Here is a 22,295-nt window from a genome sequence, read left to right as displayed (position 1 = left end):
AATTGTCGGCCGTACCGATTACAACTGGATCTCAATATTATTGTCGGACTTTATCTTTGTATTTCCGGCAGTCTTTCATTTGTGATGTTAGATAATGCAATATTAATAAAATATGTGCCCAAATCTACCATGATTGTCATATAAAACATGATTTGGCAACTTAACTAGCACTTTCACGTTCCTCGTTTATATCTAAGCTTTCTGCAGATGGCCTAATCACATGTGCTTTAGGCTGGGTCTCGAGCTTCACAAATCAATTATCGCCACCATTCTCACGGTTCGCATGAGCAGGCTTGAGCTCGCCACTGTCGCTGCTGTTACCGCTATTACCATAGCCCGCAGCGTCAGGAGAAGCAAACCCATATTGCACGGCAGTACGTTCGATCTCCTCGTTTGTCAAGAATGGCATCTCCTTGGCAGCACGTACATAGGTCATGTTCTCCAGGTAGCCCTTGGCAAAGATCAGATCAATCTCTTCAAGTGTGCGACCAGCAGTCTCAGGATAGAACAAATAGATCACGGGAAAGAAGGAAGCATTGACAGCACCGAAGAAGAGGTAGGTACCCCACGAGATATTGCGAATCATGATCGGTGTGACCATGACGATAAGGAAGTTAAACAGCCAGTTGGTACATGTTGAGATCGCATTGGCCTTTGCTCGTGTCTTGATAGGATTAATTTCGGCCGGGTAAAGCCACGGCAGAGGGAGCCATGTTGCTCCAAAGAAGGAGATATAGACGAACAGACCAAGTGCTGCACCCTTTGCAGCGCTGTCAGATCCGGGGATCAAGCAAGCGAAAGTGAGAATCATGGAAAGAGACTGCCCAACTGTGCCAATCAAAAACAGCTTGCGTCGACCAACACGTTCAACTAAGAACCACGAGGAACAAGCGAAGATCGAATAAACAATCATATTGACACCTCCAAGGATCATAGCCATGAATTCATTCTGCCCGAGGGATTCCTTGAATAGCACTGGGAGATAGTAGATAACAGCATTGCATCCACCAATCTGCTGGAAGAATTGAGAAGATGCACCGATAAGCATACGTCGACAATGCTGTGTTTTTCCGCCCGTGAAAACAGCTGACATGGGAGTATTCTTGCCAGCCTGACCAGAACTATAAGAGATTAGTGTTATGTTCAAAAGTGGCGCATACCAATAAAGACAACGGTGGTGTGAAGAATAACGTACGCGCGGATCGAGTCCAGAATAATAGTCTTCTGAAGTTGGACTTCGTGATGATTGATTGGTTGATCTGCAAGTGCGGCGATGACAGCTTCACCCTCTTCATATCGCTCCCGAGTGAACAGCCAACGGGGTGACTCGGGCAGAACCAGCATGCTGAAGATAATAATGAAGCCAAAAACACACTGGAAAGCAATTGGGAAGCGCCAGGTGAGATCGGGAGGTCCATAGGAGGCTCCAAAATCAATCCAGTAGGAGATCAAGGTTCCAATGGCAACAGTACTACCCTCAATACATATAAGCAGACCACGGTTGTTTGACCTCGAAGTTTCTAAACCAGCTTAGTTTCGTTTCCACTCATGTACCCCCGATATAGCGAGTAGTATCAATTTGATACTAGGTGTTTGTACTTACCGGCTTGGTATGTGGGGATTGTAGCTGTGTTCATGCCGTTACCAACGCCAGTGATGACTCGTCCCACACAGAACTGTGCCAGTGGGATATAGCCCACCATCGAGCTGATCTGAATCACGACACCGATAATCATGATAGAGGCACCAATCATGATTGACCTGCGTCGGCCTAGCCAATCACCAAACATAAGACTGAATACTGCACCAGCAAGACAACCTGCAGAAGTGGTTAGCTCTCAGGTGCTGTATCAGAGTATAAACCACGCACCTAACTCGTAAATAGCAGTTACAACGCCCTGCATGGTGGAGTTCCCTCGTGTGGCTGTAAACACATCGTTGAAAGGCTTTGCATCAATGATACTACTCATAACACCCTCTAGAATAGGCCATAGCAGTTATTATCCATGTCAGATAGTAGATAGATAGACAAACATACGATCGTAACCAAAGAGCAAGAAGCCCATGGTCGCGGAGGTTGTGACGGCGCGCATCAGCCATTTGCCAGAAAGGCCGGAGAACTTTGGAACAGACATATTCAGTGCCTTCCCGTATACTCCAGTCCAGGCAGGTTTTATTTGGTAGATCGCACAAGGTATGTAGCGTGAACAACCGTTGATGTCAATCCACGCAAAAGAAGAGCATGTACTGGCCAGGAGATGAATTCAGGGCACAAGAGATATAATATAGGGGGTTAAGCGGTTCTTTAATAGCTTTCCCCATGGGCTCCCTATGGGCACATGGGATTGAACTGGGGCGTAGACAGACCAAAGCAACGTGCATGGATCCACTCCAATATCGCATTGAACCAGGAGAATTTCCAATCTGGAACACGACTATAGTCGAAAGTTCTGAGAAATTCCCTCATCTACAGTAAACACCACCAGCATTTCATCCCGCACCAATAACACAGGGGCAGCCGAGGACATGGAGGTGAGCGCCAATATGGCTATAGCGCTTGGCCAACCCGCCAAGGATTCACTGACTTCGAACCGGCGCCGCAGGATTCGTGCAACGTGATGCTAAGACGGAAAGGTACGCCATGCAGCTAGAAGTAAAATTTGGATTTCGCGGGCGACCACAGGCCTTGATCCCCGATCTCACGTTGGATGTTGACAAGGATATCCCGACTAGTTTTGGCGCATGGAAGTGGCGTGCGTTCAGCCACAGAAAGCTGAAATTGAAGACTTCATGTTAGGCTGTGCTTAGAATATCAGACTTGTTGATGTTCCTGATCTCGGAAGAGTCTAGGGCTCCGGGATTGTTCCGTTGCCGAAAAGTAACCAGCATCATGATCCTGATGCTGGCAAGAAGAGGTGGAGAAGATGCATTTCTTTTTTTTTTCGCCAATTATAAATCTAGGAACTTTATCATGGAAGGTGAGGCGGATGTCACCCAAGCAATGGGGCTTATTGGAGCGGGAAATATGCTTCAATAGTGCTTGGGAAATTCTTGTGAGCGTCGAGGCCTCGGCTTGGCTTGGGAGCGGGACACTTGCAGGAAGCGCCAAGATGGCCTCCAGTTGAAACATCACAAGCGACCTTTGGCGCCAAGGGGTCCTCTCGGAGTCCTCTCCTTCCAGACCCGCGATTTTCGGGCAAGCCCCAGCTTAGCAAGTATCATGTCGATATTTTCTGAACGTCGTGATGCTATCTTGGCATATTAACCAAATTAGTACAACATTGCATCTTAGACGGGCAGGATATCCGGGGTCGCCTCGGTCACGAAATGGAGTCTCGCATCCACCTCCCCCGCGTGTCCCAATTCCCCTGAGGGTTTTACCGGCCTTGGCAAACCAGTGTTGGTAGGCCAACAAGTCCACACTGGGCAGAGAAGGAAGGAGGTCACGGAAACGAAGATAAACATTCACAATCTCCGTAGTCTCTTGAGCTTCAAGGTCCACGAAACCTGCACCCAGCTCTTAACGTGTAACTTGGTAAGCCAGCTTCTGTTGCAATCTGACACAGGGCTAACTATCTGATGCACACAGGCATCAAGGTGGCGAGATCTTGCGTTCACAGTCGCCCAGGCCAGCAGGGTCAAACAGCGATGATAAATGGCCAGTAAATTTCAGTCGGCACCAAAGTTATCACCAAAGAGCCAAAAGGGGAATGAGGAATGTGTATGAGTTCAATTCTAGTATGTGCAGATCGAGTTACGTATATACAAGCAAGAAGGGCATCAGACGCCAGCGTCATAATGGGAGACGATCATGCTCACTATCACCCTCATCTTCATCTTTGTGCGACACTAATTGATAGGAGCGATTGGAGCGGAGCCCATGGCGAAGTTTACGGTGAACAACGAAATAAACACCGCAAACAAGGCACCCAAGTACAACAAAGGCAATGGACCCCAAGGCCAATGGACTTATAAGGGGAGAGCCCTCCGACGCTGGTAGTCGCTGGAGGATCTCTGTGACACCGAGAGACTCGCCGTTCGAGTTGATTGCACGCACACGGAACACTGAAACAATCTCGGAGGTGAGTGCAATTTCAGTTTCGAAACCATCGCGAGGGACCTGGTCAACAGCCGTGAAGGTCATATTTCTGAGGTCTTCACCGTCCCATGCCTCAACTTGCCATTCTGCTACCTCGGTGGCACCGTTCCAACTAACAAAGACACTGTCTGGTGTGAGTGCAGTGTCGGGAATTGTCTGAGGATTGCCAACCCAGTCGAACTTGAACACCCGGTAGGAGACGACACGACCAAATGTGAAAAAAGCAGAGGCACCAAAATGCACATCGCATACAATATCGCCCTCTGCAGAGAACTCGGTGAAAGCTGCAGAGTGACCCCAGCCCACGAGCACGTTCCCCGTGTCTAGTACTTGCACATTCCCTTGAGAAACCGCCATGATGTCGTGCGGATGCTGGAAAGATTGCAGCAATGTTGCCTCCCGCGCATCCGTATCCAGATCAACAATCATGCCGCGACTCACTGCAGAGAGGTTGCCATTATTGTAGGCTGCATTGTTAAACAAGCTTACGCGGTTGGGTCCTACCCAGCGAGCGTCATGCTGCCATGAGATGTCGGTGGCAGCTCCATCGGAAGCATCAGAAAAGCTGTTACGTTTCCCTCCTAGTGACCAGAGGACATCACCAGTGGTGCCGTCTATGCATGCGACAGTATGGAGGTGGCGTATCGATACCACGTACCGGCCCTGGTCATCCTTGTCCACACTGTTGATGTGCGAGTGGTCATACCCCGACGTCCGTCCATGCCCGGTATGTTCAATCGGATAATAGCTGTCACTCGGGCGGTAAAAATCGGATACGCGCCACTGGAATAGCAGTTCTCCGGTTTCGATGTTCACTTCCTGGAACACTCCATCATACATCCATCCTAGCTGCGGGCCGCCAATCGAGGTCAAATCAATCAAAATGGGGTCGTAGATCACCAGAATTGCAGTATCGTTGGATGTTATTTGGAAGTCGTGCAGGTCGCCGTCATACATGCCGATTGGTGACACCACATACCTCTGTGCATAGGTTGAACTAAGCTGTAATTGGACAAGGTGATTAGAGAACCAGAATTGTGGTCAGCTCGCTCAATATATAACCTACCATGTACCATGACCCTTGTCCAAAGCCGTTGGCCGTATCTCCTTGCCAATAAGTGAGGTAGTCCTCGCCCTTGTACCGCTGCACTTTGAAGTCTTGCGTCGTACCGCTGTTCCATTTCGTCCATACAAGCTCCCCATCAGGATTCAGGATCATCGGACCGGGATGGGCAACTGAATCGCCCCGAGGCGCAAGGAATGTGTACCGGGGATCGCATTTTGCGCCAGATGGAGTGATTTCGACAACAGGTGACTCTTGATCAAAGGAGATGTAAGTTCGGTCTGGACCAAACCCTTGAACTCCTAGATCATACCAGCTTAAGTCGGTACGAAACCGGAATCTGAGAAGTTGCGGGACAGCAAACACATAGAATGCAACAAGGCCCCCAATAGCGGCAAGGAGCAGAGCAACCCATCGGAAGGGAAAGCGGGTATGTAGACGGTCATTGCGCAGCCAGGAGCTTAGGCGAAGCATGCCAGAAGAAGTCCGCAAGAGCATTGGGGCATCGCGGATGAGAGACAGATTTTGAGGAGAAAGACAGTAGGAGTCTTTTCCGTCCGAGGCAGGAGCGGCGACATCGTGGTTTTATTTCACATCCTCCTTTAAGCCCATTCCCCGTCTATCCGGAATACTCCTTGGTGTGAGGAACCACTCTCTCGGGACGAACAGTGGAACTGAGCTTGTACGCGTATGGTGATTCGGTGGCCGGCAGGCTTTCATACAAGATTCATGGTCTGCCAAGCTCCCCGTGGGTCGAAATCCCCTTAGGAATTGCGCGTCTGCACCAAACACTGCCGGGAGGTCCACCCGGTAATTGTCCAGAGAAGAAAGGCAAGAACTCGAAACTACACAGCCAACCCACGCGTCATGGTCCGTAAAAGTGGCCTAAAACAAGGCTCTCAACATAAGTTGATATTCAATTGACTAGGCAGTTCAGCTTATTGCCTAGCACAATGTATGGTCATTTCATTGATACGTAATTGTCTAACGATTATAGGTAATATGACGAAAGCAGTAATTTCAGCGGACAACCTGGCCAACTAGCACATGGAACGTTTTGTGGGACGGCTCCACCCATGTACCGTCCGAGTATATCCCGGGTAAAGTGCCTGTATCAAACATGGAATAGATTCGTCACTTCAATGTTCTCCCAGGTTATACAAAAGTTGTCTGCACAGTTTATGCTTTTTTTGCCTCTTTCTACCCTCTACCTACCTGTAAGGATCTATCTGACACCTCTGAAACGACCTCTGAAAGCGATTGGGGGGACCAGGGCGCTCGATGCAGTTTCCACAAGGCCTCAAAAGGGCGTAGAATAGTGGGAGATATGGACACTTTCCACAGGAAAGATGCCTATGACGAAGTTTTGGGTGTTCTGGGCGACTCAACTCCCAGAGCACATGGCCCCGACTGCACTAAAAGCGACAACGGGCTTTGGTGCAAAGCCATACAAATTGCCTGGAGGACCTTCATCGACGACACAACTAGCTGACCGCCGGTAAGGCTGAGGCATTGAATATGATCGCTAGGAAGCAACTCGCCGTCGATAGGCTGGACCAAGAGATGAAGGCCGTTGAGGATATGATCATTGAGGCTGAAGAGGTGAAAATCAAAAAACACCTAGGACGCCATGGAAACCATGAGGAATTGGAATTACATATGACTTCTGTTGCAGGTTTAACTAGCAAACATTGCTCCTTCGGGGATCTAGGTATCGGATCGTGCCAAATATGAATATGTCAATGATTCTTTGTTCCGGAGGTTGTCTAAGAATTTAGATCGGCTAGAAAGGGAAGATCGGTACATGAAGACTAAGCTACTACGTGTGGTGGAAACCAAATCCCCGCAACGTGAACCGCTACTCCGTGGAGCCCACGTTTGATCTTCTCGCTGGACCCCACTCAGAATGTATGAGATGACTGGTAGCATGGCAGCAAACGTGGAATCGGCTATGATACAGGTTGTGGGTCGAGTCCAGGGGATTGAGTGCGTCTCATGCTGGTGCGACCACGGGACCGTGGGCTAAGTGTGTTGTTCTCGACGTCCTGTTGGGTTTGTTTGTGGCTGCGCCAACTGCAACTGGGCTGGACACGACAACCGATGCACGCAATTACGGTAGAACGAACTATAAAAATGGCTGAGGGACCGTTCCCTTCCTCCCCCTCGTCTCCAAGAGCCCAACGGTGGCCCGCAGCAGTCTCACTCCCGAGCAGTCTGACGCGGCCCCTAGCAGCTCCTCCTTTCTCCTTCTTTCCCATCTTCTCTATACCAACACCCTCCATCGTATCCTATCGCATGAATAATTGATCTCGAGAACTCAGAAGAAATATGTATTTTAGACAGCTCTTTGCCTGTTATCGCTCATAGATCGGTAGGCTCGCCCTTTTTAGCTACATGTAATAGCTCCCCTAACATTGGGCCTGGTCTCATGGGTTCCAATCACGTAGGGGATCCAACGGATCTCAGACACCTTCTGAATAGAATCTAGAAATGCTCTTTTCAGGGGCTTCATCATCCTAAGGTACTCTTATTATCGCTGTCATCTTAAACTCCAGACACCGGATTGACAGTCGGTTACAACCGTTCCGAGGTGCGGCCAATTGGCTCATGACTAATCCGGTCTACCCGCCCGCCCACGTGGCCATGATTAGGTATTCGGGATGTGGCGCTGATGGCTGTTCTGGTTTAATTGTTGGATCAGGTGAGAGAACTCAATGTTGTCTACTCCGTACAACATGCATGCATATTATAATATACAGACGTTGTATGTGAAAGGATTTGTCATTAATATATCGAACAATAACAAGTCAACCCATTTCTTTTGGCAAACTCTTTGCGCTCACCTTTTCAAAAAAATCTTAGAATGTCGGTCTTAATATCTCCTTTCGGTTTAGTTGCAATGCGGTTGATTTTTGGCGTGGAGTGTTCGCCATTCGGTCGATGGTGGGTATTTCGCTGCATACGGAGTAGGGATATCGGATTTGTGTCGTATTGCGTCTACAGAGTATTAATAAGAATGACACCAAAAATTTCTGGTACATGAAGCAACAGGGTCCTTCACTTGTCGGCAATGAGAACACGGTGGCCAGTACGGAGTATGTACCATATGCCAAATATGATGAGGCCCTGTCTCTATAATGCAACCAAAGATCGACACTTCATCTTCTGAAAAATGTCGCGATCATATTCCCGGTCACCTGGTCGGCTTTAACCGTATTAGACTAGCTGCATATTCGTTATATTTACTCCATAGCGCTGTTGCCAGATGATTCTAATATCTTGGCGTAAGGGAATTCATAAATTAGACTATCAGGGAGATCTCCCGATATTTTTAGTACTGTATTTACTACTTAGCAAGCCACACGGTCTAGAAAACACCAATGGAATACATCCCTAACGGTTAGCTCAAAAGCCTCATTGCTTGAGAAGTCGACCCGGCTCACTCGAGAGTTCACCTGCTCTAAGTTCCGAACCGTAAACAACTCGAAATCAAAGCTCGAGGTACAGTATGAATATTATATGGTGGGGAAGTGCGAATAAGTCCAGGAACATTGTAAGGATATTTAATGAAACATATTTCACTCGGAAAAGCGGGCAAACAACCTACATGTAGAATATATGGCAGGAGGTCAAACGTATAGTGCACGTAGGGGGCTGGCCTAGTAAGATGCTATTTCCTGAAGCTGAACAAAATATCGAATACTATTGAATCCTATGTGAATCATCTAAACCTTATTCCAAGAATAGGTGAAGTGCGACCGCATGACCTACAATATTGTGCACAATATTGTAGACCAGGCCTTATGACAACCTCATCAAGCAAGGATGTACAGAGACAACCCTGCTCTACTGGATATTGTGAATTCATATATTTAGCGTTGGGCTCTGACCGAAGAAACTTAGGTTAGTGGAAGGCTCGATCGCATTTTTGAAGTTAATAGCAAGCAAGGTCGAATCATATGCGAGTATATATTTTGTACTCCATTGTACTCCATTTTGCCTTGGTACCTGAACTTTCGCGGATAAAAAATTTATAAGCAGAATGTGTGATTCCCCTAGAAAATGCCAATATCCAATATAATACGTTATATGTATAATTTAGCTATTATTTATGTCATATGTATATAATAGTAGAACATAGATCGGAATAATAACACATGTACATTTACATGCATAGCACATGTGCGTCACCGTCCTTCAGAAAATAAACTTCTTGGGCTCCACTTTCGGCCTTTTCTTTCCCCCCCTTTGCTCATGACCTCCAGGGCCCCTTTGCCCAGGTGGCATTGGTCTCGCCTTTCTCTTCTTCTTTCATCTACATCATGAAGAGAGCACTGAACAAGGAGATGGTGTCCCATGACATTGGGCTCGATGCGACCGACCAGGATGATTGGGACATGCAGCGCCTAGGCAAGACCCAACAGTTCAAGGTGAGTTGCGCATTGCCGGAAACGCGACTTAATACTGATCAGCGATAGAGAAACTTCCGTTTCTACTCGATCTTAGGTTTCACGACGACGTTAATGGCCACATGGGAGTCGATTCTGCTGTGAGTTTGGACGCGCGATATTACGAGAGAACACCGAATAATGGGGAATGCGCAGCACGAGTACCTACGGCCTGATTGATGGAGGGCGAGCCGGCATGGTCTATGTATATCTTGGGTCGTTTGTTGGATTTTTCTCTGCAGTGATTTCCATGGCCGAGATCGCGTCCATGTAAGTTCGATTCGACCTGCATGTCGCGCATGGAAATTGACATAACCAGCTCCCCGACGTCAGGCGGACAGTACCACTGGGTCAGTGAATTCGCTTGGCCGAGATGTCAACGATTCCTGAGCTATCTCACCGGTTAGCCCACACCTCGAATTCAATCCGATGATCTCCAGCGCTAATCCCCTTCTAGGATGGCTTTCGGTGCTAGGCTGGCAAGCTGCTTTTGCTAGTATTTGCTACCTTTGCGGTACATTGATCCAAGGATTACTGGTCTTCAACTACTCGGATCCATCCGGTTGGGTGTATGGCTTTGAGCGCTGGCATGGGACACTGCTGACTATCGCTATCGCCGCCGTCGGAACCGTGGTGAATACTTGGGGCTACAAGATCCTCCCTCCCATGGAGGGCCTAATCCTTGCCATTCACCTGTTGGGATTTGTTGCTGTCATTGTCCCGATGTGGGTCATGTCCCCAGGACAGGCTTCTGGGGAGTCTGTTTGGAAGGAGTTCACAAACTCCGGCGAATGGCCAAGCATGGGACTCGCGTGTCTGGTGGGCCAGCTGACCCCGATCTTCTCCTGGACGGGTCCAGATGCTGCTACACATATGTGTAAGTCAAACCCAATAGCTCTCCTAATTCGTGGCGATGGCTAACATCTATTAGCCGAGGAGGTACAGAATGCTGCCTTTGTAGTGCCGTGGTGTATGGTGTCGACCGCGTTAATCAATGGTTCCCTTGGGTTCATTATGCTGATTACCTTGCTGTACAATATGGGAGATTTACAAGATGTGCTCGCCCCAGCGAGTGGATTCTCATTCCTCCCAGCAGTTAACCATGCTACCGGCTCCGTGGCCGCCACCAATGGTGTAGCCGCTATCATTCTTGTCATGGAAGTTTGCAGTGCTATCGGTATTCTTGCGACAGTCTCTCGCCAGACCTTTGCTTTTGCGCGCGACGATGCCCTGCCGTTCTCTAAGCATTTGGCTCACGTTAACCGACGCACCCAGATCCCCGTCTGCTCCGTGTTGGTATCGACCATTATCACCGTTCTGCTGAGCTTGATCAACATCGGATCTACTGCCGCTTTTAACGCCGTCGCATCTGTGATGATCGCTGCACTTTTCACCACTTACATCTTGCCAATTGCTGCCGTCATTCGGGTCCGTTTTCAGCCGGGCGGTATTCCCCCTTCGCGCTTTTCGCTCGGTATTTTCGGCTTGGCGATCAATGTCTTCTCACTGGCTTGGCTTTGCTTTGCTATCATTTTCACCTTCTTCCCAACCGCCAATCACCCGACCCCGGTGGATATGAATTGGTCCATCCTCGTCTTCGGGGCGGTAGTCATTTTCGCAATTGTGTTGTACATTGTGCACGGTCGCCGAGTATATCGTTCACCTGTGACCCAAGTGCGCAAGGTTGAATGAAACCATACTTAGATATCGGATCAACCCTACGGACCATTGGCTCGACGGTTTGCGCCCCAACGCACTATTTATTTTGGCACCAAGCGCTGGCCCATTTTTTTGCGTGTATATGTGGCATTTAATTGAAATCTGAACATATTAAATAGAGATAACTTGATACCCAAAGCAATCTGAAGCCAGCATTTACCATTAGATTAACCATCGAGCTCCAAGCTGACGCGGCCGACTGCACAGAGTCTCTTTTTCTAAATTCGTCGCCGAAGAATCTTGTCACACTTGACTCTTTAAAGCCAAGCGCTTTCGGGGACCTCCGATCTTCATGTTAAGCATCCCTCCAGCACTTGATAATATCTTAATGAGGTGAATTGATTCGACCATGATTCTGCCTATTAGAGAGCGCAGAATGCCCTGCAGACATCCGGGCTTGTTTGGAATCAGTGTCTAGAGACGGCATCTATCTTTACAAACGGCAATGACCTAACTAAAACATTCGATAATCACGATTTTCTACACCAATATCCATTTTCATAGTGTTCTATTCCAAGTGCAATCCTCGACGCCATTCTTATCAGCTCGGCCGAAGCACCCCACGTATATTGTACATTGTAACAAGTTGGTGATACTGACCTATAAATGGGTTCACACTTCACCGTTTGCACATATGCAATGCCCCTGCACTGTTACAAGCCATGTCATCTCAAACCCGATACGTTTCTCGAGTTGTTCCACGCATCTCACTTCACGATTTCGAAGATCGAATCGATGAGATCACTGATCAACTGATCGAAGCCGCCGAAAAGGTCGGATTCTTCACCTTAATCGGCCATGGAATTTCCAAATAAGACATCGAACCTATGTTCATGATATCGAAAAGTTTATTGGATCTACCAGACGAGGTCAAAGCAACTGTCCTGTGGAATCCAAATAACGTCGGATGGGAAAAGAACTCACAAATTCGACTGTATACCGGACGGCCTGATAATATAGAATCCTACCGGGTACAGTTCGGCGAGAATATGAATGACCTCTGGGTCAAACACGACAACCTGCCTGGTTTCCGGACCGCCTGTCTCGATTTCATGAACCGCACACAACAAGTATCGGAATGTTTGATGCGATACTTTGCGCGCGGTCTGGGGTTCCCGGAGAGGTTCTTCATCGAGTGTCATGGCATCGCACGACCGAACTCGCAAACCACTATGCGTCTACTCCATTACTTTTCGTTACCGGAAGTTCCTGATGGGAAGGTGTATCATCGCGCAGGGGCACATGCCCATTAGGACTTTTTGACTTTAATTGTCCAGAAGGATGGCCAGGGTGGGCTGGAAATCTGTCCCGGTCGCGAGGTGGTGACAGAGTTCGGTATTGGGGATGAATGGACCAAAGTGGAGGCTAGGGCTGGCGAGATCGTGTGCAATATTAGCGATTTACTTACGTCCTGGTCGGATGACCGGCTCAAGTCGAAATTTCGTCGTGTCAAGGCTCCTTGTGAATCTGGCGACTATTTTGGCGACTGGTACAGCATTGCTTACTTCAATCAGCCTTGTAACGATGCTTTGATTCAGGGGCCGTCGAAGAAGTATCCGATGGTGACTGGGGCTCAGTTTACCGACACCTCTATGAAAAGGAATTTTGCTGCTTTGCAGGAGAAATTGAAGACGGTCGCAGCGGCATAACTCAATCGGGATCGCGTGGGCATTGAGTTTTCATCTGGGGTTAGTTAGGAGTGTTTCCGCATAGGGGTATTCTTCGCATAGAGCTCTGGGCAAAATATAACCGGGGGAATTGAGACGATAGTTACGGCCTGGGAAGACAGTAACGGCCGTAGTAGAAGTCAATGAACATATTACTCCTATAAGTTTCCAAAATCCCACCAAGTCGAGAATCCGTCAATGTTCCCGAGAGCGGATTCGGAATCTGGGTATCCCACATTGTTCTCCATATCAACAAATTGCGAAGGATCTGTCCATAACCAGGGGGTATTGGTCATTAAACTGTCGGGTGGCGCAACGAGCTTCTCACCGAGATCCAGGTCGGAAGAAGCTGGCGTGGAAGATATGCGCGGCATGGTTGGTGGAATATGCGCAGCTTGGCCACCATCCGCAGTGTTAACGGTTACATTCGGGGACATTGCAACAATAACCTCTAAAGTCGATGCTGGGCTGTCCTCCGCCTCTTCTGTAGAGACGGTTGGACTCAATGATGGATGTAGCAAGCCACCCGTCGACACTTCGTGCGGTTCGGGTTTACAGTTGACTTGAAGAACATCCCACATCAGAGGTATGCTGAGATGAATCTTCTCAGGCTCCCAATCATAATCGATGTTCTCTGAACCGGAGGCAATTCGAGTCATCTTGTCCAGCGTTTGATCCTGCGCCTTTGTTAGCATGGCTGGCTGCTTTTTGGTTTCATGATACCCACCAAGACTCCACATGCAGGCGAAAAGGACACAAAACTCTTCAGGAACCTTCGACATTTTGTGAAATCAACTTTGGATTTGTACTTCAGTCGGGGGTCCGCAGCACAACAGTAGTACAGGTGCACCGTAGCTGCAATGGCGGCAGCATGTCCGAAGAATGGATCGATCAGTCGCATCTTCTTCTCAGACACCATGTCTATCATGCGGACAAGCCAGGTAGCATGTAGCAGGACCAACTCGGATGACCGTCTCCAGAAAGCGTTTGGGATTGCTAGATTATCGTTGTCTTGTGATGCCACAATGTAGAGGAAGGGATGGTTCAGAACAGTTAAGATGCTATGGTAAGTGAACTGCAGTTTGAGCCACGGGGTCCAGTAGTTTCGGTTTGATCTCAGCTCCTCTGCCGTTCGCTCGAAGAATTTGACCGTGTCATATCGATGACACTGGGAAAGCTTGTTCTCAATTTCTGTAAGGTCGGAGAGCACCATGGAGTACATGGAATCGTGTCGCCAGGGTTCTTTGAGCCTATTACGAGCGCAATCAGAGACATATGTCCTCACCCTGCTCCAGACCCAACCAAAGTGGGCCGCTAGGCTCCAAATACCTATATCAGATGATTTCTCACAACCAAGATCATCCGTCGGCAGCGGAGGGGGTTTGGCCTCCGTGCCATCTTGTTTCGCCCGGTCGCTACTAGAGACAATATAGAAGGTTCGCATTACCTCTGATGGTATACAGAGAAACCCATTCTGCTGCCCGTAAGACTGCTCCAGAGATTGAAGACTCCAGAAAAGGCGCTTCTTGCGCTCGGTCATAGGACCTTCGCCGGCATGACTTGATTCGAGATCCAGCGTTGCTGACCGGCAAAGATGTAGACCAAGGCCGAGATAGAAGCGACCGAGGTGTATATCTCCATCTAGAATAAAATCAACATTTGGAGTCTCTCCACTTACTGCCCGAGGCTCATACCTAGAAATGAGGAATATGAGAGCAGACAGAGACACTCGATAGTCCCTAGCTCCACTGTACCGTTGGCCATACGAAGCATGACTAGGCTCCTTGCACTGTCTCCATAATGCTGTAAATGGTCACAATCTCTTGAGAACCGTGAAGTCAAGGCGAGGAGGCAACAAACGAGCTCTTCTGGCAGATAACTTGGGTCTGAGACATCTTCGCGATCAAAACACCAAATCGGTTGTCGATGGCAATACTGGAAGTAAAGATCAATAGCTTTGGCGATGGCAGATGATGACGGCTGCGAGCTCGAATCCTCGTAGTCAAACCCGAGGAAGAATGAGTCATTGACTGTGCTCGGTTCAATGGATAGTGGACGTGTTGTGGCAGGGTATGATGTTCCTGTGATTCCATTTCCGGACTCCTGTGGCTTCTCCGACTGAAGCGTTTGACCTGGTCTACCACTCAGGATGAGGTTTACCTTCTCTTCCAGGAATGCTAGTCTGTCGTCCTATAACAAACAAGAAAAAAAAAAGTCAAAGATTGACCATTGATAGCCATAAAGCATCACCTACAGATTGCCCTCCGCGAGACCCTCTAGGTATTGTGTAAAGGCATGGCTGGTTCAGGCGAACACAGCTTGAGCAGGACGGTTTCTCGGCCGGACATCGGGTCTTCTTTCTTCTGTACGGACGTCAGTTATATCCCTACGGATAGACCATGTGCCTTACCTGCAATTTAGACAAGCCTCATGGGAACGCAGCCTCCCGCGGGTGCTCTCTCGCGGCATCATTGAAGGGAAAAAGGGGATTTAGATGCGGGGTATTGAGATACAGATGAGACAGAGATCGCCACACTAAAAGAGGGGATATTGATAATATATATCTGGAGATAATGAGATAATACGATAATGCAGGTTAAAGGTCTAGGCCTTGGGTATGAGGTTTTTCTCCCTTCCCTCTCATAGGCCCCCTCTCCTTGATCTGCATGAGACCTGATATTTATGCTCAAAAAGGTTAAATTATCCGCGTGATTCTCTAGATAGCTTATTGTCTAGATTTTCGATTTTTGCGAATTACTATTCCGGACACGCACTTCTAAACGGCCTGGTTAGGCATCTAGAAATATAATGGTCCAGATTTTGGGTTATAATTTGGTCGGGTTTTCGTTTAGCAGTCTTGTCTAAAATGAGTTCACATGACCTTTGGTGTTTAAAATTTCAAGTTAGAAAACTGTCTCGTGATATGCTTGCATGTAACATGTCATCTTAATAGGAACAAAATCAAGGCTAAAGGATCAAACGCTATCATGCACTTCATTAAACCACCATAGTCTCCGGTGCCGTTGCTGCAACAGTGGGAGGTCCCCCCCACATCCTCCTCCACAACAACCCCCCGCAGTCAAAGCTGATGCGTCATTGCTTGTCAGCTTGGAGCAAAAGTCCATATCCTCCTTGCTGACTGCCTCTTCTTTGGGGATTCTTTGTCGCGCAGGCCAAATCTCCTCCCCTGCATCCTCTTCACGCTTGTGGTGCTCGGTGATCAGGCCACGAACGACAGACTGGAAGTAGACTGGTTCTTCTTCCGCCTGGGGGTGGAGATTGTTTTGTATTTCCACACAGAGGTCTTTGTCCTCAGACATAATTCGCTTGTACGTTTCATTAATAGTTTCGAACTCTTCATCAGTAGAGGTCTTGTTGCGGTAAACTTCATAGCGCACTGAGCACGTCGAGGGGCCCGTCGGCACGAGTCGCTGCATAAAGAAGGAGTGTGGCCTGCGTACACAATTAGCACCAATCAAATACATTGGGAGACAATTGGAACGGTACTCACAAGACAGCCATAGCAGCATTGGGGAAATAGTAAGTGCTGGCAATCTTCAGCCCATGGGCAGTCTTCTTGGCTGTAGATTTGCCATCGCTGGTATCCACAGCATATGAACCGAGGGACTTGTTGTAGTTGTCTGCCAGAATCTTCCAGTTATACTCCCCACTCATCTCAGAGGTGTGGTCGAAGTTATAGTCCTCGAAGTTAAACCCCTCGAAACGTGGCTGTAAGTCAATTCCTTTGAAATCATCTTCCCACGAGATCTCAGGTTTCTCGCCGGCATCCAAATTGACCCAGACAAACCCGTTGACATCAATATGAACGTGAATTGGAAGAAGACCGTTCTTGCTCTTGTCGAAACCTTCCAGATCTTGATATCCAGGTGCCTTGGCAAGTTTGCCATTAAGGCCGTAGGACCATCCGTGATATTGGCAAGAGAAAATCCCGGAGGTGCCACCTTCTTCAGTAACCACGGGGAAGGCACGGTGTCGACAGACGTTGTGGAAAGCGTTGATATTTCCCTGGCGATCTTTGACCAAGATGAATGCGTACCCAGCGATCTCGTATCGGAGCCAGTCGCCTGTTTTGGGGAAACGCAGCTTGTGCGTGGTCAAAAGCCATTTCCGAGAGAAGATGGCGCGTCGCTCGAGTTCATGTATATCCCGTGAAGAATACCACGAGGCAGGGAGAGGGTGAACTGGGGAATTGTTGTCGGCAGGGGCTGGAGATACGTCTCCTTCCCCAAGTACGTAATTCTTGAGCATCGACATTGTGAAGATCCAAAGACAAGTTCTTTATGTAGAAAGTCCAATTGAGGAATGTTGTCTTGGAGTTGTGTAAATTCTGATGACCCAGAGCAGACCACGAGCATCTTAATATAGGCATAGAATATCTAGATCCTACTAACTACTGCCATGATCATGCGTTTATACTTCCCAATGTAGATATCAAATCTACAGGCTTCGACCGATCACAAGACCGGAACGGGGGCTAAGCCGTTTATCGCCCGGCCATTTTCAAAATCTTATCGACCACGCCAGAACCTGACGATCAGAAGGAAATCGGTTGACGGCTGCAATTACCGCGCTGGGTGAACGCCACTCGGGTGGTCGGACTTCCTGCCGGGCTTGTAAAATCAAAGCAGAAAGTCAAGTATTCATACTGCATATGAGACTAAGGAAATTAAAACTCGATATTGCAAGACAGGCTAGACTGTGATCGCTGTGACCATAGTCAGGTATTCATGTCAAAATAGATATCAGATTGTTTTTGGATAAGAGGCAGGCAGGATAATCACTTAGCTTCCCCGCATAAGCTCTCAGCCGATCACATGAGCGGGTACGTTGGGAATATTGTTAAGGCTTCTTGTCTTCTGTCGGTAAAACTTTAGAAACTTTAGGTTCTTTACATGACATGATGAAAAATTGTTGTTCTAGATCTGATACTGTAGTAGAAAGATTGAGAGATTTGAATATGTAGAGTTGATACAACCGAGCTGCCAACTGGTACCGGCCGTACCCCGCATGGGACCGACTCGACGTCTTCGACCTAAATTGATCTGCAAGATAACACTTATTTCTGAAGCCAATTTGCCTAGTATGAGCTCAATTGGCGATAACTACACCATACACAAAGTGTCATTGAAGCGAACCCGGCAAGCTTGTGGTCCTTGTCGGTATGTGCCCCTGATAAAAAAAAAAAAAAACTCGAGACCGTCAGGGTACCCGATGGATTGCCGATGCGATTTCTAATATGATACCCTGCCAGCCGGAAAAAGGCACGCTGTCCAGGCGAGAAGCCATCATGCTCGCTGTGCCACAGGCTAGGGCAACGCTGCTCATACGGACCGCAGCCATCTCGTGAGAAGAACCACTCAGTGTCGGCTCCGGTTCAGAGCCATGAACCACCGCACAGCACCAATGAGGTACTTATGCTTTATACCCTAGCCCATTGGATGTGGGGTGAAGTTTCGGACTATGCTAAATTTATCAGGTCCAAGGGGATGTCCCGACCTCTGGGAGGCTCCAGCGCATTGAAGAGAGACTAGACATGATGGCACTTTTACTCCAGTACGGAAGAAATCTCGCATCTTAGCCCCAGAAATCGCTAATCCCTTTTTTTCGAATCCCCCAGAGAAGGATTACTAATGTCTAATTCATTACGGGGGGTATCGAGTGATAACCAGCTTCATAACGATCACGAGCTGCAAGAGACTTCTCATGACGACCTCGAAATACTAAATCGCCCAGAGAGCCACTCGCTAGCTTCTCCGGAGTATGTTGAAAATCCACCCTCTTTGACATCACAAATATCCTAAACAAAATAAAACAGAACTGGTCTTTCGGTTGCATTTATCGAGCAGGAAGTGAAAACTTACCTGTCCTACTTTCATGACCAGCCATATTGTCTTTTTTCAAAAGGGTGGCTGTTGAGATATACCAGCTCACTGCCACCAGAGGTCGCATTCCCATTAGTGGCCCTTACTTCCCGTCTGCCTCGACGATGTCGAGGACCTCTACACGATAATACTGATGTGAAAACATTCGCGGAGAAGGCTTGGGACATTTTGTCAAATCAATACAAAGACGGCAAGATGGGTCTTTCATTTCTTCAAGGTACATTTCTCATGGCCCAGGTAGATTTTGCCGATGGAAAAGCTCATCGAGCGTATGCGTCGATTGCCCTGGGATTGCGTGCCGTTCAATCAGTAGGTTTGAATAAAGCAAAGGAATCGTATCTCCCAAATGACCTGGAGATCGAAACAAGAAAACGCATTACTTGGGCATTTTTTATGCTCGATCGCACTTACAGTGCTTCCCGGAATTATTCGCTCTCCCTCTCCGACAAGCAGTTCACACTTCCATTTCCTTTTCCAGAAACGGAAGCAGGGTTTGGTGATAATGGGTCACTGGCCCATGTGTCTTTGCACGACGGTCCTGGAAAACAAGGCCAGAAGGTTGATCATGGTATTCTCGCATGTCTCCTCAGGCTGTACTCATTATGGGGGAAAGCCACAGAGTATGTTTTTGAACCCGTTACCGAGAACTCCCTACCTCCTTGGCAAACGGGATCAGCTCTCGCGATCCTCGAGTCAGAATGGTTGCAATTTGAAACACATTTTGCAGACGCACATCGATATATCAATGTCGATTTCAAAAGCCGCGCCCGAGAAGATCCACAATCTCGTACATACCTCTCGACATGGGTGTATGTTCAATTTCTTTTTCATTCAGTCCAGTGCTTGCTACACCACCCATTCGTGATCTTGACCAAGCTTCGCAACTTCAACGGAAATCTGTCGGCAACATTTCTTCAAAAGTCCTTTGAGACATCACTCCTCCACTCTCGATGGATAGTTCGATTCATAAAGGAAATGTCAGAGGTCAAATTTGAAACCTGTGATCCTTTTTTGGGATATTTGGCTGCCATTGCAGCAACAATTCAGCTCGAGCATACTGGCAACAAAAATCCGCAAATTGCGCTTCTACTCAACAAAGAATTTCGAATCCTTGTTGACTTCATGACGGAGCTGTCTGTGTATTGGGAAAACGTGAGCGTTTTGGTAAGTCTCCTAGCAAAATATCGCATGAAAATACTAATTATTCTCTCTTGAAAGGTAAGCAAAGTGAATGACCTGGCCGCTCGCCACCAAAATTATGGGTCACTGTATTATAATCAGGAAGGTTTCTCGGGCGCTTTATCCAAAATGCCAACCCCCTCGAATATGCCTCGAATGTCTGCAGAAGACGAGGTTCTCATGTGGGAAATTCTCGATTTTGGCTGCTCGTCAGGGGGAGACGAGGCAATAAAGCTCGGGGATTTGACTATCTCTCAAGAAAGTGAAGTGCAAGCAAACAAAAGGTATGTCGCACAAGGCAGGACCTCGTCGAGAGCCCAACGGAGAGGTCAACAGAACAAGGGTGATCAGAGAGGGAGGGTGACCCCGAACCTTCCAGGCGGCCTTGACCAAATATCCGGACCCATGAACGAAGGCCCTTTACCTGAGTGGCCATTTCAAACGAGGGGCAGTGATGATGTGCTTGGGGTAGCAATGCCTGATATTCCAGATTGGATGATCTTGGGGGATTATATGGCGGAGCATCTGTGAGATAATCAAGAGGGGTTTGTGAGTTGTGTAGGATAATGTATGTTACGCATGTACTCGCATGCCATATATCCCTCGGATTGTATCTATGGCTCCGAAGAAAAGTGATGTTTTCATAAAAGGAAGGAATAGCGTGGCCTTGATCTCCAATATGTGCTTTGTTCAAAAGTATGTACTCACTCCAAAGATTAATATATATTCCTGTCTATAACGTGATAGATCCCTTCGGATATTCAAATCTTGCTTGGTCTGGATGAAGCAGCTTTCAACGCCGTCTCAAATGTGTCGAGCTCTTGAGCTGTCAACTCCCTTCGCTCTAGTCCTCCGCGGCTTCCATCTCCTGTGAATACCTCTCCCTAGAAACGCTCACAAAATTGGGTAGGGAACTTCCATTTGTCAAGCAACTCCTGCGAAAGCTTGCGTTGGAAGCTTCCCACAATGTATTTTCCGATCAAAGGCAGGAACCCGAAAGCACTGGACACGAGAATGTTAATCTGGAGTCCCTCAAAAGGTGCTTTGGTTCACTTACTGTCCGCTTCCTCCAGTGGCAATGAACAAGTTCTTGTACTCCGGGTAGAAATCAAAAATGAAATCTCTAGTCGGAGTAGCGTTGTACCAGCAGATTCCCACCTTTTCAAATCCTCGATACCAGCTGTGGGAGAAGATCCTTCAATCCCGACGTGAGGCGTTTCAATCCATCAGCTGGGATGTAATTAGCTCGCGAAGCAACTGCTGAGCCAGGGGGTGCGGATGTGACCGAGGGCTCCTCGCGAGTATAACCGAAACCATGACAGGCAACTTTCAGGTAGCCAGTTGGCTCATGGGGAGGGAGGGCAAAGAAGCCAGTAGAAAAGTTGGAGTAGATAGGCATATCCGTGAGCTGGGTGACTTCCTCCGGGGTGAGACGCAGATATCCCACAACCTGTCCAGCGGCGAGCATCGGGTTCCAATCTGGAATGAGACTTGAAGTCTACGCACCAGTGGCGACAATGAACTGGTCCCCCTCAACCCGTCCATTCTTGGTACGGGCAGATTTGATCATTCCGCCCACTCTTGGGTTTGACGGGTTTTACAACAAATCCGCTGGATGGGCAGATGCAGACCTTGCTTGCGCGTGTCTTTGTCTCGTTGTGTATCAGCGAGTGTATCTTTCATCATAGGTCCGAATGGCCAGGTCCAAGAATTTGAAAAGCGGCTCGGACAGTCAATTTAGGGAAATATTGCTTCGCCTCTTCCACGCTCCCGACAGGAACCCATTCTTGATCCATCTCTGTCAAGACACGCTTTGTCTTGCGGCTGTATTCCTGTGCTCGAGGCTGCACGGGCTGGTCTGGGGTGCCATCTTGACAGACCCATAAGCAGGGCATTTGGTGGAACGCTTCTTGGTAATCTCGGGTCTCCGTAATCGAATCGAATAATGGGAGAGATGTCGTTTCTCGATCCGTCCGGAACCAGAGGCACCGAACGGTCCAGGATGGTGACTGACTTGTAGCCTTTTTCCTTTAGTCTCAGTGCAGTACCGAGACCGAAGGCCCCAGCTCCAATAATGACGATTCGTTGTTCTTTGTCCATTGGGATTGTGAATGTTAGAATAAAATGCTATCTGGTCATCAGAGAAACTCTCAATCTATTATATATTTGACAGACGGAAGTCATGATCCGTCCTTCACGGTCCGCGAAGGGATACAT

General features: G+C 48.1%; 11 protein-coding genes across 11 annotated transcripts; 4 read left to right on the top strand and 7 right to left on the bottom strand.

Moving 5' to 3' along the window:
- Positions 1–253: 253 nt before the first annotated feature.
- N7447_006151 (sugar porter family MFS transporter) lies at positions 254–2,135 on the bottom strand (the record flags this gene model as incomplete). The annotated part of the gene is made up of 5 exons (XM_057230413.1): positions 254–1,121; positions 1,196–1,520; positions 1,604–1,819; positions 1,871–1,978; positions 2,039–2,135. The coding sequence occupies 5 exons, from the start codon at positions 2,133–2,135 to the stop codon at positions 254–256; spliced, it is 1,614 nt and encodes a 537-aa protein (XP_057085503.1).
- Positions 2,136–3,793: 1,658 nt separating this feature from the next.
- On the bottom strand, positions 3,794–5,660 carry N7447_006150 (arylsulfotransferase family protein; the record flags this gene model as incomplete). Its single annotated transcript, XM_057230412.1, has 2 exons — positions 3,794–5,101; positions 5,166–5,660. 2 exons carry the CDS (start codon positions 5,658–5,660, stop codon positions 3,794–3,796), a joined length of 1,803 nt encoding a protein of 600 aa, XP_057085502.1.
- Positions 5,661–7,111: 1,451 nt separating this feature from the next.
- N7447_006149 (uncharacterized protein) lies at positions 7,112–7,444 on the bottom strand (the record flags this gene model as incomplete). The annotated part of the gene is made up of 1 exon (XM_057230411.1): positions 7,112–7,444. One exon carries the CDS (start codon positions 7,442–7,444, stop codon positions 7,112–7,114), a length of 333 nt encoding a protein of 110 aa, XP_057085501.1.
- A 2,040-nt stretch (positions 7,445–9,484) lies between these two features.
- N7447_006148 (uncharacterized protein) lies at positions 9,485–11,302 on the top strand (the record flags this gene model as incomplete). Its single annotated transcript, XM_057230410.1, has 6 exons — positions 9,485–9,592; positions 9,641–9,711; positions 9,767–9,880; positions 9,930–10,012; positions 10,068–10,487; positions 10,542–11,302. The coding sequence occupies 6 exons, from the start codon at positions 9,485–9,487 to the stop codon at positions 11,300–11,302; spliced, it is 1,557 nt and encodes a 518-aa protein (XP_057085500.1).
- An 854-nt stretch (positions 11,303–12,156) lies between these two features.
- On the top strand, positions 12,157–12,978 carry N7447_006147 (uncharacterized protein; the record flags this gene model as incomplete). Its single annotated transcript, XM_057230409.1, has 2 exons — positions 12,157–12,549; positions 12,607–12,978. 2 exons carry the CDS (start codon positions 12,157–12,159, stop codon positions 12,976–12,978), a joined length of 765 nt encoding a protein of 254 aa, XP_057085499.1.
- Positions 12,979–13,154: 176 nt separating this feature from the next.
- N7447_006146 (putative C6 transcription factor) lies at positions 13,155–15,468 on the bottom strand (the record flags this gene model as incomplete). Its single annotated transcript, XM_057230408.1, has 5 exons — positions 13,155–13,673; positions 13,724–14,637; positions 14,691–15,186; positions 15,251–15,359; positions 15,407–15,468. 5 exons carry the CDS (start codon positions 15,466–15,468, stop codon positions 13,155–13,157), a joined length of 2,100 nt encoding a protein of 699 aa, XP_057085498.1.
- A 503-nt stretch (positions 15,469–15,971) lies between these two features.
- On the bottom strand, positions 15,972–17,271 carry N7447_006145 (aromatic ring-hydroxylating oxygenase subunit alpha; the record flags this gene model as incomplete). The annotated part of the gene is made up of 2 exons (XM_057230407.1): positions 15,972–16,449; positions 16,508–17,271. 2 exons carry the CDS (start codon positions 17,269–17,271, stop codon positions 15,972–15,974), a joined length of 1,242 nt encoding a protein of 413 aa, XP_057085497.1.
- An 828-nt stretch (positions 17,272–18,099) lies between these two features.
- N7447_006144 (Zn(II)2Cys6 transcription factor domain-containing protein) lies at positions 18,100–18,548 on the top strand (the record flags this gene model as incomplete). Its single annotated transcript, XM_057230406.1, has 2 exons — positions 18,100–18,176; positions 18,269–18,548. The coding sequence occupies 2 exons, from the start codon at positions 18,100–18,102 to the stop codon at positions 18,546–18,548; spliced, it is 357 nt and encodes a 118-aa protein (XP_057085496.1).
- A 99-nt stretch (positions 18,549–18,647) lies between these two features.
- N7447_006143 (fungal specific transcription factor domain-containing protein) lies at positions 18,648–20,609 on the top strand (the record flags this gene model as incomplete). The annotated part of the gene is made up of 3 exons (XM_057230405.1): positions 18,648–18,775; positions 18,833–20,063; positions 20,118–20,609. The coding sequence occupies 3 exons, from the start codon at positions 18,648–18,650 to the stop codon at positions 20,607–20,609; spliced, it is 1,851 nt and encodes a 616-aa protein (XP_057085495.1).
- Positions 20,610–20,839: 230 nt separating this feature from the next.
- N7447_006142 (FAD dependent oxidoreductase) lies at positions 20,840–21,648 on the bottom strand (the record flags this gene model as incomplete). The annotated part of the gene is given in 5 exon segments (XM_057230404.1): positions 20,840–20,946; positions 20,971–21,080; positions 21,136–21,236; positions 21,256–21,557; positions 21,585–21,648. 5 exon segments carry the CDS (start codon positions 21,646–21,648, stop codon positions 20,840–20,842), a joined length of 684 nt encoding a protein of 227 aa, XP_057085494.1.
- A 112-nt stretch (positions 21,649–21,760) lies between these two features.
- On the bottom strand, positions 21,761–22,178 carry N7447_006141 (NAD(P)/FAD-dependent oxidoreductase; the record flags this gene model as incomplete). Its single annotated transcript, XM_057230403.1, is given in 2 exon segments — positions 21,761–21,948; positions 21,959–22,178. 2 exon segments carry the CDS (start codon positions 22,176–22,178, stop codon positions 21,761–21,763), a joined length of 408 nt encoding a protein of 135 aa, XP_057085493.1.
- Between the last annotated feature and the right edge of the window lie 117 nt (positions 22,179–22,295).

This window comes from Penicillium robsamsonii, assembly GCF_028829455.1.
Source record: "Penicillium robsamsonii strain IBT 29466 chromosome Unknown utg000003l_segment0_segment0, whole genome shotgun sequence".
NCBI classification, from domain to species: Eukaryota; Fungi; Ascomycota; class Eurotiomycetes; order Eurotiales; family Aspergillaceae; genus Penicillium; species Penicillium robsamsonii.
This window is presented reverse-complemented; position numbering and strand designations above follow the sequence as displayed.